Source organism: Chlamydotis macqueenii, chromosome 4 (assembly GCF_036417535.1).
Source record: "Chlamydotis macqueenii isolate bChlMac1 chromosome 4, bChlMac1.mat, whole genome shotgun sequence".
Lineage (NCBI taxonomy): Eukaryota > Metazoa > Chordata > Aves > Otidiformes > Otididae > Chlamydotis > Chlamydotis macqueenii.
In genome coordinates, this window is record NC_141559.1 from 42,842,931 (window position 1) to 42,855,670 (window position 12,740).

Below are 12,740 nucleotides of genomic sequence, written 5' to 3' on the forward strand. Positions count from 1 at the left end.
GAATGAGCTTGGTGTTCTTTTCAATAGCTATAGTGATTCCTGCTTCAGTTGAAGGAGCTTAGTTGCTTATATTGTGACTTCAGTATGGAGACAGTTTACAGTCTGGCATATGGTGTTAACATAAAATTGGCAATAGTTAACCTTAATATGACAACCTGTAAACTGGTAATTCAAAAGCTGCTGCTACAGCCGCTACTACCTCCTTGCAGTGGAAGCAGCACCACTAAAAAAAACCAATATGCCAGCAGGTCATGGTGTAAAACACTGCAGCTCTCCTAAATTGTCCTCACCTGTCAGTTGGAGTCCTTTGCCTAAAATGAGAGACAAAACCAGTCAGTTTTCAGCACCCTAAATACTGACATTAAAAATGCAGTATTTTTAGTGAATTATTTAGTGAACTAATATTATGTCAGTATTTGAGGAACAGAATGTAATTTTCAGCAAGTTTAAGTGGTTTTATATTGTAGTGATTTTGTGTAGCAGGGGGGCTACAGTGGCAGCTTCTGCGAGAAGCTGCTAGAAGTTTCCCCTTTGTCTGGGGAACTCAACTGTGTTTAGGGCAGGCCCACCGCTGGCCGGGGCCAAGCCAGTTGGCAATGGTGGTAATGTCTCTGTGATAACATGTTTAAGAAGAGGAAAATAAAAATAAAAAATGATTAAAAAAGAAAGGAGTGAAGAAGCAGAAGTGGCAGCAGAGAGGGAGAGGCGCGAGCCTTGTAGGCCTTGTGGCCCTCATCCTCTGGCCTCCTGCCGAGTGGCTGTCTGGGCCCGACTGGAAGAAGTGGAGAGAGGAGATGTAAAGAGAACCTGAGAGGCGTCTGCCTGAGCCTGATTGTGAAGAATTATTTTGTGAGAGGAATGGCTGCAGATGCCAAGGTCAGTTCAGAAGGAGGGAGAGGAGTAATGCTGCTCCTGGCCAAGATTCCCCTGCAGCCCATGGAGGCCCACAGAGGAGCAGAGATCCACCTGCAGCCCGTGGAGGGGCAGGTAGATGCCTGAAGGAGGCTGTGGCCCGTGGAGGGCCTGTGCTGGCACATCCTGTTCCTGAGGGAGTGCATCCCGTTGAAAAACAACCCATGCCAGAGCAGTTCGTGAAAGACTGTAACCCATGGTAGGGACCCCACACTGGAGTAGGGGAGGAATGTGAGGAGTTCTTCCCCTGAGGAGGAAGGAGCGGTGGAAAACTATGTGTGGTGAACTGACGAAAACCGCCATTCCCTCTTCCCCCCTGTGCCGCTCAGAGGTGTCAGGGGGAGGAGATGGAGGTAAATAGAAATTAAGTTAAGCCTGGAAAAGGGGAAGGAAAGTTGTTTTTTGTTCTCTTTCTCATTATCCTGCTTTGGTTTTATTAATAATAAACAAATAGTTTTCCCCAAGTCGAGTCTGTTTTGCCTGTAATGGTAGCTTCAATGATATCTCCCTGTCCTTATCTCAAACCTTGAGCTTTTTGTTGTATTTTCTCTCCTCTGTTCTCTCAGAGGGTGGGGACAGTGAGTGAAAAACTGTTCAGCTTGGTCCCGAGTGGGGCTAAACTACGACATATATAATCAAGAAATTCATACCACATCAGAGGTTAATTGTTCAAGCAAAGTCTAGACATAGTTATCTTTTCCAACAACACATGAATGTCCTTTCACATGTATACTTGTTTCTATTTAGCTAGTGCAGTTTATAAAGAAAAGAAAGAATGCAAAGAAAATAATAAAATAACTTATTTCCTGCATAAATAACTTAAGTTCCTTTTATCTTCATTATGCATGGAGATTGTATTAACATTCTTCCTGTTGTCCACAGCTGATATGAAGAAGGCTCTTCAGTCTTTTTGCATCGTTTGTATTGTTTGTGTTTTCCATGCATGTGGTATAAAACAAACTTGACTGAACGGTCATTATGACGGTTTGATGTATCTCTTTCCTAAGTTACATACAACCTATCTCCCAAGTTAGCAATATTTGCATTAAAGGGCTCATTGTTCTTCTTAAGTAAGAAATATATTAGCTCTCAAATGATGCCATACAAATTGAAGCACAAGATAACATGACTTGCACTGATTGCAAGGGCAAGCATAAGGCGCAGCTAGTTTCTTTTGAATAATTAAATTATCAGTAACTGGTTATCATTTACCTTTTTTTGTCTTGGATTGCAGTTAGAGCTGGAGACATTTTGCCTGTGTTCCATGCTACTAATGCAGCTGAACACAGGATATCTGATGATATAGAACCATGTTTTCTTTTACTTCTTATTAGTAATGCATGAAATTAATTTTGTCTATCTGGAACACAAGTTGTTACACGTTATGTCTACATGGGTAACTGGCGTAATTAATAAAGTTCTTCAAAGATTTCAAAATTTGTGGCAGAAAAAAATTGACTGGAAGATTCTTAGGTTAAAGGGAAAAAAATGTTTCATCTTTGTTATTGGATGTCATTATTGAATGAGTGAGTTGCAGTGTTTGAAATGTCTTTTGCATCTTATCTGTTTATTGTGATAGTTATTTTCCCGAACTCTGATATATATATATATATATCTGATATAAATATATATATATTTTTACCATAATTATTGTCCAAAATGAAAATTCGTTTCATGATGTTTTAGTTGAACAGTTTGTCATGGTGTTATAGTGGTAGCCTGGGCCTTCGGACTGTAATTGGATTGGTGTGGCATTAGACTTTGAGGGACAGAAATTATGGCAGTGTGTATGTGGAGTTTTAGTAACCAATTAGATTCTTGTTCTCTTAAGTGTTTAAAAAACAAATATTGACCATTTCAATTTCTCACAAATGCCATGATCAATTCTTTGAAGTCTTGTTTATAGGATATGAGAATTGTGTTGGTTTTAGCACTTACACCCTACCAACAGTCTTTGAATGGTCTCACCAGTGTTTGCTGCCAAAGTTGTATTTACAAAATTAGGTTTCATCTTCCAAAACGCACAAGCATATGCATTTCCAGCCAGATACTCTGGAAGAAGATGAATCATAATACTAGTAACTTATTTTTTCCATCTTTCTGATATTACATAATCTTGTTGCTTTCCTTCTGCAGTGCTGCTGAAGTGCTTAAAGCACACTAGCTTTGTTAACAGGTGCTGCTGAGGCAGTTATTACTGACGTGACAGCCTGGTGTAGTGCTATCTTAAGTATGTCCTTCTCCCAGGCATGCTGTATGAATAGTGTCAGAAGAAGGAATGAAAGCAGAGGAAATGTGATGGCATATATCTAGGTATGTAGAAAGAAGAGTCTGACACGTACAATAAAATAATTAAGTCTAATATGACCATGAAGTCTTTAGGTTCTAAATAAACAATTTTCATTGTAGCTTTAATAATATTTCATTTATTCATTTTACCTTTGATTTATTCTCTCAAGTCATAAAGTCAGCCAAAGGAGGCAGATATGATTTTAACCAAATTGATGTCAGGCTGCACTCTTGCTTTCTACCTTTGAGAATATTCTTGCTTACCAGCTAATAAATACATTTTAAAGTGAAAGCTTTTCATCTGCTTGGATTAAACAGAAACGTTATTCTAGAAGAGGACAGCATGATGTCCCTGAAACACTCTTGTGTTGTACTGGGTCAAACGACAAATCCACCTAGCTCAGTATCCTGTCTCTGACAGGGATCAAAAGTCAGTGCTTAAGTAAGAGTAAGAACAGGGTAAGTGATTGTTCAGCCGAGTACTTGTACAGCAGTTTTGTATGACTGAGGGCCTCTTTCAACTGAGTGGTGGTTTTCAGAGTTTGTCCTTACTACTGGATTTTTCTTCCACTGACTTTTTCTTGAAGCAATTCTTTAGCACCCACACCATCCTTTGGCAGGCTCTAACAGCTTAGCTACATCGTTTGTGAAGAACCACCTTCTTTTCTTTATTCTGAACCAAAATCTAGGTAGAAGAACTGCTGAGAACAGCTATAACTGCCAGAGTTTTACCGAGGCTAACACCACCCTGTGCATTAGCATGGAGTGACACATGGACTTCCTTGTCACTCACCCTTGTACAGCATAAATGCTTAATCTTTTTTGTTTGTTTGTTTGTTTGTAGTTGCAGCTGTGAAAAATCTTTCTGCTGATACACAGGGTTTTTAGAAGGTATTATTAGCTTATTGAAGTGAAACTGCTGTTGGTACAAAAAGGTTTAATATGAAACTAGGACAGGGTGACCTGAAACTAGAATGACTTGATTGTCTTGCCAAATGCACCTACTCTCATAAAGTCTATCGTGCAGTGGCCATATGCATGTAGAAACTAACAGGGATTAATGCATGGATAGCATGGTGCCGTCACTGTGAAAGGTGGTAGTCCCTCTCCCACTTCTAAGAGGAAAAAATAATGGATCAAAATCCCAAGTTTTCCACCAAAAAGAACTGCATCAGAACAGTGATTTAATTACAGCAAATCAGTAAGCAGGTATATTTATTAATCACCAGTGTGAAGTATCAAGCAACAGTAAGTTGGAAACTTACTATCTCCAAGAGTAAGTTGGAAATTGCATGATTAGTACAATAACAGTAGACATTTTTAAAGTCAGTGTAAAGCTGACTGAAAAAAAAAGAAAACAAAGGAAAAAACCCCACCTCTCACAGCTGATAGCTATGTTATCTGTTGATGTCAAGGATTTTCTTCCAGCATTGTTGGGTTATAAATCAAGAAAAGTGTGATGAACAACCCCAGAAAGAAGTGAAGAAGTGAAGAGAAAACTGAAGAGAGTAGTCTTGCCGTCAGTGTTTTGGGCCAGGATGTCAAAGTGGTCTTTAAGGACTTGGGGTTTTTTCCAGTTTCTTTTTGGTCTAAGGCATTAATGTTGCATTACTATTTCATTCTTTCTCCTTTTTTCTATCTGTTTCTTTCTTTTCCTGCACTAAAGTTTTGCATGGCAGTGGGGAGCATTTACTTGTATTTCATTGATTCACAGTGAAGGTTCAGCTACCCTAGGGGGAAGTTAGTATCTGAATTGATTACACAACATGCTTTCAGCTATATGACCTGTTCTACTGCATTCTGTTTGCTGATTGAGTTTGACTGCAATTACCAACTTCCGTGTCTGGACGGTGAGGAAAATCACCTTTGGAAGTTACACAATACTGTAGAAGCATAATTCAAGAACCTGTGGCTGGCCAGTGAGGAAGCAAGCTTGTTAGGCTAGATCCTGGAATGAAGTGTTTGCTGCTGAGTGAAATGATTGTGAGTAAAATTAAGTAACTAATTTGTGGGAAATGAACAATTATGAAAAAAAGAAACTGTGCTTAGAAAGCTGGGTTTTTTTTCTGTATAATAAAACACAAATAGAAAAAATCTTAGTGTGTATTACTGCTAAACACATTCCTCTGAGGTTTTTTTTTTACTCTCTTTGTTTAAACCCCATCTGCCTCAAACTATTCAACAGCATATGTTATAAATTTGTTATCTTCTGCTTTTATATTGTATTTGGTCTAAAACTTTTCCTGTAATTGTCTGTCTGCCTCATTGAGGCTTTTGATGGTGTGTCAATGGAAACAGTTAATGGGGCCTTCTGTATATAGGTTGATACAGAGCTGGAACCTTTTGCTAACACCACTGTGATCAAGCACAAGTTTCTATATAATGCTATTGAGTGAATGAAGTTTGGGACTCTGTAATCTAAGATTTATTTATTTATTTTCTTTTTTTTTTTTACTGTGTATTAATACTGTGTATTAATTTGAAGCTATGTATAGCTGAACTTTATTTTTTTTTTTTGTTTTGTTTTTTGTGATTGCATTTTTGAGTTATTTCATCGTGGACCATGTCTGGGTGCCAGAACTGGGAGAAGGGTTTGTCATTCTCTTATTGTCTTTAGTGTACCCACTGCTGGCTCTGTGTTACCAAGATGAGAAAGTTGTATGATTTTATACAGAGTTAACAAAGTCAGACTGAAGGGGCTCCAAGACCAGTAAACTGAGACAAGTATGAGGAGAAGTCAAGCTGGTAGAGGGATTAGACCTAGGCTTAATTTGGCCACATGGCCTGAGAAAAGGGTAAATGAAAGAAGAAATTTGAAGAAAGGTAGGAGAATGAAGCTGGAAAGAAAAGGAATGGAAGTAAGGGGAATGGGACACAACAGATTTTGAGACATTTGTGTATTCTTTGGCCATCCTGTTGTAAATGCTCAACCTTCAACTGAGGGTGCATATGAGTTAAATTCTTTTCAGAATGGTTGGAGATAGTAGCTGTTTTGAGAAGTGCTCTATTATGTAGCATTTTCCAAGAGAACATTATCTTCTAGCTCTGCTGAAGGAGAAGCTTAAGTTTTGAGTAATAATAGGAAAGAAAATGACAGTTCAGAGTCACCAAAATCTCTTGCATCAGTCACACTGGCATTTGTAATTGTGAGGCACGGTTTTTGGCATCTCTTGTTACTTTAATGAAGCCATTCAGCATCCCCAATTTTACATTTGGAATTTCATAAAAGATACGATTTAAATTTTCATTACCTGGTGTAATGAAATTACATATTCTGTTGCCAAAATAAACAAAGCAATTGGAAAGAATTAAGAGAATATGTTGTGTTTGTATCTAATGAGGTGCTTGGCTGTCTTCCTTAAACCTAGCTTACTTTTTAATATGAAATAGTGGAATAGTGCTTCAGAATTAAGGCCCTCCCTGCAACCTTGGACAACCAGGTGGTCATACCTCTGTGGTATTCCCCTTCTTTTCATTGGCCTTGTTCTGTCACCTCAAAACACCTTTCCCTGGCTGTATCTGAGTTGTCTGACCTCTGACTTGTTCTTATATTTTCAGATACTTTATCTTGAATGTGTTTCTTCTCTCTTCCTGAAAGAGGGAAGATAAGGTGTGGAGGGAGCATTAAGGTATCTTTCCTTCTTCTCTGTATGCTTTAAAGGTGTGTCACCCATATACATTGGGATATTTCTAGAACAATGGACTTGAAGCCCTTTTCTGCAAAGATAGATGCATCTAAGTGATGGTTAACAACAGTATGTGCCTGCTGAGAACAATGGGAGCACTCAGATGTGTGAAGTTATTTGGGCATGGAGGATTTCTGGGACTGAGGCTTTAGTCTGTAATTACTGTGATGAAATCTCCTTGAAAGCAAGCTGCTATAGGAACCTGCTGTTTATATGAGCTGTTCTGTGAACGACATTGGCTGTTTTAAGGGGATCTCAGTAATTGAAAATAAGGCTACTGTAAAGCTAAGTTTAGGGCTTACTTACACTAAGTGTTCATAATGTTGCGTACTTCATAATACCCAAAATACCTAGTTAACTAGAGACACCATTTCACTAACTAGAGTGAAATTTGGAATTTGCTGAAATTCAGAACAGAAATAACTGTCATACTCTCTTGAATGTAAAATTATCAGCCAGTTAGTCAGATGCTATTTCAAACCAGGTAGAAAAAGAGTAATTTGGAAAGATTAAATTGTGCAGACTTCTAGATATTAAAAAAAAAAAAAAAAAGATTGGCTTAACTAGATCGGGTTGCATGCATAGTATCTTTCTCTCTGTCTTCCTTAAAAACCCCCCACTTTTCATTGTATTGTAGGAAAGGGAATATGTACAGTGGTGGTGGTTATGAACAATGAGAAGACAAGCTGCTGGTAATTGAGAAGGCAAAATTACTCTTCTGCTTCTTAAGACTAGACAAAGGACTGTATTTGGCAGCCAGTCTATAAGCAGTGACCTTGGAAGAGCTGTTGCAATTTAATACTAGGTTGCCTGTTGAAATTTTATGTAGCAAATAGGAAGTTGTATCTGTTTTACACTGCAGACTTCTTGTCATGGGAGTTTGTCAGATATGCCCTTCGACTAGTTATACTCTATCTTACCCAACTTGGACTGAATTTTAGACTTGTGTAGAAATTTTGCATGTGCCTTGGCCCAGTGCACAAGTTTAGGCCCACAAGTTAGTCATTTATTTTCTGTGGCTGAATTTTGTTATTAGTTCTAAGACATTCCGAGCCTTCAGTAACCACATAAAACTCTTAAACTAGCAGGGATGTTCCAGACTGTGTTAATACAAGTCCTTTATGCCCTTTATTTTATGGTTTCCCAAATACGGAGTTGAATTTATAGCATTGTCTGCTATAATTGATATATAGTAAATGCACTAACAGTTCATTCTGTAATAATTCTTTCTTCAGGTTACAAAAATGGTTATGTATTTCTTCCTGCTGTTAATGACTTTTAATTTAGAGCCTTACAGTAAGGTTACAGACTCTTTCCAGGGGCTATTGAGATAAGGACTTGGGAATGCTTCGGGATTTCTGTTGTACTTCCCCTTTAATTCAAGTAATGTGGATAATTTAAAGTTCAGAGTGCTTAGATTTGTTTTTTCACGGGTAAAAATAAATGGTGAGAATGCATAGTGTCTCTGAAACTCACATCAGTTTTGGATATTCAAGATCTTAAAGATTCCGTTGCTCTGGTTGAAAATGTGGTTGTAGGAGGCCACTCTTCAAAAAGCATTTCCTTATATAGATGACAGCAAATGGAGATGTCTCTCTAACTCAGTAGAAGACACCGGTATTTTAGAACTGAGTATCTGTGGCTCAAGGGTTCCTTTGTCTTGGAGATAAGATAGTCTTTAATGTTTTAAAATATTTTTTGCTATATGCTCATATGGTTTGGGGTTGGGGTTTTTTCGTTTGGTTGGGTTTTTTTCTTCCTTAATTCTTACTTGTTTTTGCATCTATAGCAGTACCAGCATTTTCTCAACGTTTGTATCGGAGCCATATTTTAAAGATTTAATATATTGACAGGTCTGTGAAGTAAATTAAGTATTTCTTTATGTCCTACTCTGTGCGCAAAAAGATAACTTACAGTACGCAGCTTGTAACATTGGCGTTGTCTTATATAAGAAATAACTTTCTTAAGAACGTACTTGGAAAATTGTTTAAGAAACTAATGCATTTGAAAACTAAAATAGTTGTCTGTCACAGTTACAGAGGTGAAAAGGGATACATAATGAAATTAATTCCTTTCCTTATGTCCTGTGTGAATGAAACTGAAGCCAGGCCTTGGCGCTGCAGGCATGCGGTATTCTTAATTTTGCTAAGCCTGAATAGTCTCAGTAATTTCACTGAGACCCTCAGTTAGGTAAATCATGCGTTTGTGTGTATACACAGACATACCTACAAGATGTATTAAAGTGTTATACCGAGGCAGTATGTCTAACGACTTGCATATCCATTTTCAGCTCGAGAGCATTTTTTTTCTGTTTATGTAGTTTGACAACAATGAATCTCTGCAACTTAAGTGATAATGTAGTTAATGTGTGACATGTTTTACTGAAGCAGAACACTTAAAATGACTCAGAATAATGGATCAGGGAACAATAATTTTTTGTTACCTGCTGGAGGGGAAAGAAAGGAAAAAATATGTACATCTTACATAAGCATTTCATTACAACGGAACTAACTATGGAAATCTCATGTAAAATATTTTTCTTACAACACTGTAATTGCAAGACAGGACCCGTACAGTAAAAATAATTTATGGATACAATATTTAAAAACATCCACTTCAAATGCAAGCAATTATGGAGTCAGTTTATGGTTTCCTGTCTTTAGATACCGATTATGAGAAGTGCTTGGGTTTTGCCAAAGCTGTATCAGTCACTGTTTGATAATGTATCGATCACGTGAGCGCCTTGGTTAGCGTTCGTGGGGGCTGTTGCCTGTTTTGAGTCTGTGACTTTCAAGGGACCCAGAGCATTTTATCCATGTGTAGAGTAATGCAAGCCTAAGTATGGACTTGTGTTTATTACGTTTGCTTTTTTTTCCCCCTAGAGCTTTTTAATATTAATATGGATATTATGTGGTTGTAATACCAGAATAATCATCACCAAAGAATTGGAGACACTAAACTATTTTAGTTGGATATGTAATTACATTCCTGCTTTAGTGTTTTTGGTTACATATGTTCAAATCTGACATTCTCTTCTGTAGCATTGAAAGTTCTGCAGCGTGAAGGGGGAGTGGAGGTGGAAGTGGGGAAGAGCCCCGTGGAGCAGAGCGCCTGGCTTCAGCAGCTTCCATCCTTCTTCCTCGGTGGTGATGGGTTTGGTGTTCGAAAAGAGTAAATACAATTACTGGGAGACAGGCTTCCCCCCCACCAATGGTAATGCGTGAATTTTGATCTTTTACGTCCCTTCCAAATAAAATGCGATGGTAGCTGTTTCCAAAGTCTCTGCCGGTGTGGTTCCAGAAGGGCGAAGGAAATGAGTTGGAACTGCCTGTCTTATCTTCAGCCTGTGCCCAGGGCCAGTCCCCCCAGCCGCGGGGTGGGGGGCAGCGAGCCGGAACCCCGCGGGGCCGTGCCTGTCCCGGGAGTTGCCGGCGGGCGCTGTTCTGCTGCCGCTTCCCGTCACCTGTTAAACGCGCCGCTTCGTTTTCCCGCGGAGGTGACGCGGCCCGCAGCGACTAGCGCTGCCGTGGAGCGCCGGTAGCGGGGCCGCGCGCGGGGCCGCCCCGCGGGGCCGCGCCCGCCGCCCCGCGCAGGCACCAGCAGCGGCCGCCCCGCGCTGACATCAGCGGCGGGGCAGGGCCCGGCTCCTGCGCCCGGGCGGCGGCGCGCAGGCCGGCTCCCGGTCAAACATGGCAGCGGCCGCCCTTGTCTGAGCAATGCTGCGGCCCTGCTGAGGGGGGCAGGCGGGCTTGGGGTTCGTGGCCTCCATGGATGTCTCTTCCGATCCATATCTGCCCTACGATGGCGGGGGAGGAGACGGCATTCCGCTCCGGGAGCTGCACAAACGAGGTATGCCGGATCGGCGTTCCGGTGACCTGTTCGCGTCTCTGGATGTGTCGGGCTGCTGTGCGGGGTTGAAGCGGAGGTGTAACGGCTTGTGAATTACCGCACTGCTTTGTTTTGCCAGCCTGACGCCTTTTGTAGGAGGAGAATTCGGTTCTGGCTGGTTCCTGCGCTGTCAGTGATTGTTTTCTCTGTGGGCAGATTAGTCCTGCTTCACATCTCATCGGCTTGTGACTCCATCTTCGATATGTGGCAGTCTTTCCTTTCTCTCTCTCTCTCTCTTTTAAATCAAGAAAACCATCCCGTGCACAAAACCAACCCAGAATTGCCGTTGTGACTGGCCGAGAACAAATTGGCACGAGTTCGTTAAATAGGCTATTTTCATGCCTTTCACTAACTTGCAAAGGAACGGTGTTTGTCTAGCTTTGAAGTTTCCATACGCCCTTTTAGACTCGGCTCTTTGTTGACGTCTTTGATATGCGAAGGGAAAGCTGTACTACTGTAATATGTCAATTAAGCCAATACTGATGAGCTCTTAAGAAACTGGAGCTCTGCGGTAGGTTCTTTACACTGTTGCTTGCAAGGAAGACAATTTAAAAAGAAGACAGTGTTATTGGGGAAAATGATCCTCCTTTGAGATTGCATTTTGTTTCTTACTGCAAATGTAAAGCAGAATACGTTCTATAAAGATTGCGTTTTGTACTGAGAGAAGTAGTAGTTAGGAATAAATTAAAGTTACGCCTTCAAATTCTAAGACTATAAGCCTTTTTTTTTTTTTTTCTTGGTTGGATTGATAGTTACACTTTGGTGTTTCAAAACAGTAAATGTAGATTCTCATTGTAGTTTTGTTTAAATTGCCTAATCTAAAATTAGAAAGTTATCACCATTTACAACTGCTGGTGATGGCATTAGAGAGGAGGTAAGAGAAGAGGAGGCTGAGAAATAAGATATGATTTACATAAGTTGTTTCTTTTTTTTCTCTCCATGTTAAGTTATTGTTTCACCTTTCCTTGTAAACTCTAATTTCTGTGAATAAGTAAAGTAGATCACACTTCAAAACATTCTTCTAGCATTTTTATCTGTGTTTTAGTAGTTTACGTAAAAGGTTATTTGTTGTCTTTTTATGATTCTTAAAATGTTTTTCAGCATATGTTAAGAATATCAACAGGTTCTGATACGGCTTAAGAATGTTTTAAGACAAGCAAATTTTTCTCTGCTCAGATTATTGTCATGTATCAGGTGCTGAATAGATATTGAAGTCAGGTTTAGAATCACTTCTGAGAAATCGAGGATGGTATTTTCTTAAAACACTTGCAAGACGTGAATTGGAAATCTTGTCAGTGTATATAAATACCTGAAGGGGAGATGCAAAGAAGACAGAGCCAGGCTCTTCTCAGTGGTGCCTAGTGACAGGAGCAGAGGCAATGGGCACAACATGAAGCAGGGGAGGTTCCCTCTGAACATCAGGAACCAGTTGTTTTTTTTTTTTTTTTTTGCTGTGAGGGTGACTGAGCACTGGCACAGGTTGGCCAGAAAGGTTGTGAAATCACCTTCCTTGGAGATATTCAAAAGCTGTCTGGGCATGGTCCTAGGCAACCCGGCTGTAGGTGGTTGTGCTTGAGCAGGATGGGGTGGGCTAGATGAACTCCAGAGGTCCCTTCCAACCTCAACTGTTCTGTGACTGTACATTTGTAGTTGGTTTTAAAGATGAAAACTGCAAAATGGCCTTATTATTACACTTTAAAACTCTGCAAATTATAGTTAGATATTGAAATGTAATCAGCTGTATATTCCTGGAAACTGCTGGGTTTTAATTGATTTTACAGTACAAAGAGTAGATATTTGCAGTGCAAAATGATATCTGGCACATTGGAGTATTGCTATTAAATATACAGTTTACAAATACTGTAGTGAAAACAGTGAAGGATTCGACCAGGTGTTCCCGTTGTGCTGACATTGCTAGGAGCCGGCAAGAGAATTTCCAGTTGTGACTTGTCACTTTTTGCAGTT

At 39.8% G+C, this 12,740-nt stretch overlaps 1 protein-coding gene across 8 annotated transcripts in view; it reads left to right on the forward strand.

Moving 5' to 3' along the window:
- The window catches only part of CLCN3 (Cl-/H+ antiporter 3), a 68,713-nt gene that overhangs the window by 20,639 nt on the left and 35,334 nt on the right, over positions 1-12,740 (forward strand). For 2 of the 8 annotated variants that reach the window (XM_086746271.1, XM_086746275.1), the window contains exon 1: positions 10,556-10,736. The exons of the other annotated variants lie outside the window; for them this stretch is intronic. In XM_086746271.1, coding sequence (XP_086602397.1) covers positions 10,655-10,736 — 82 coding nt within the window. In that variant the 5' untranslated portion in view covers positions 10,556-10,654. Of the gene's footprint in view, positions 1-10,555; positions 10,737-12,740 lie in introns of those variants that run through there. 8 annotated transcript variants of the gene reach the window in all.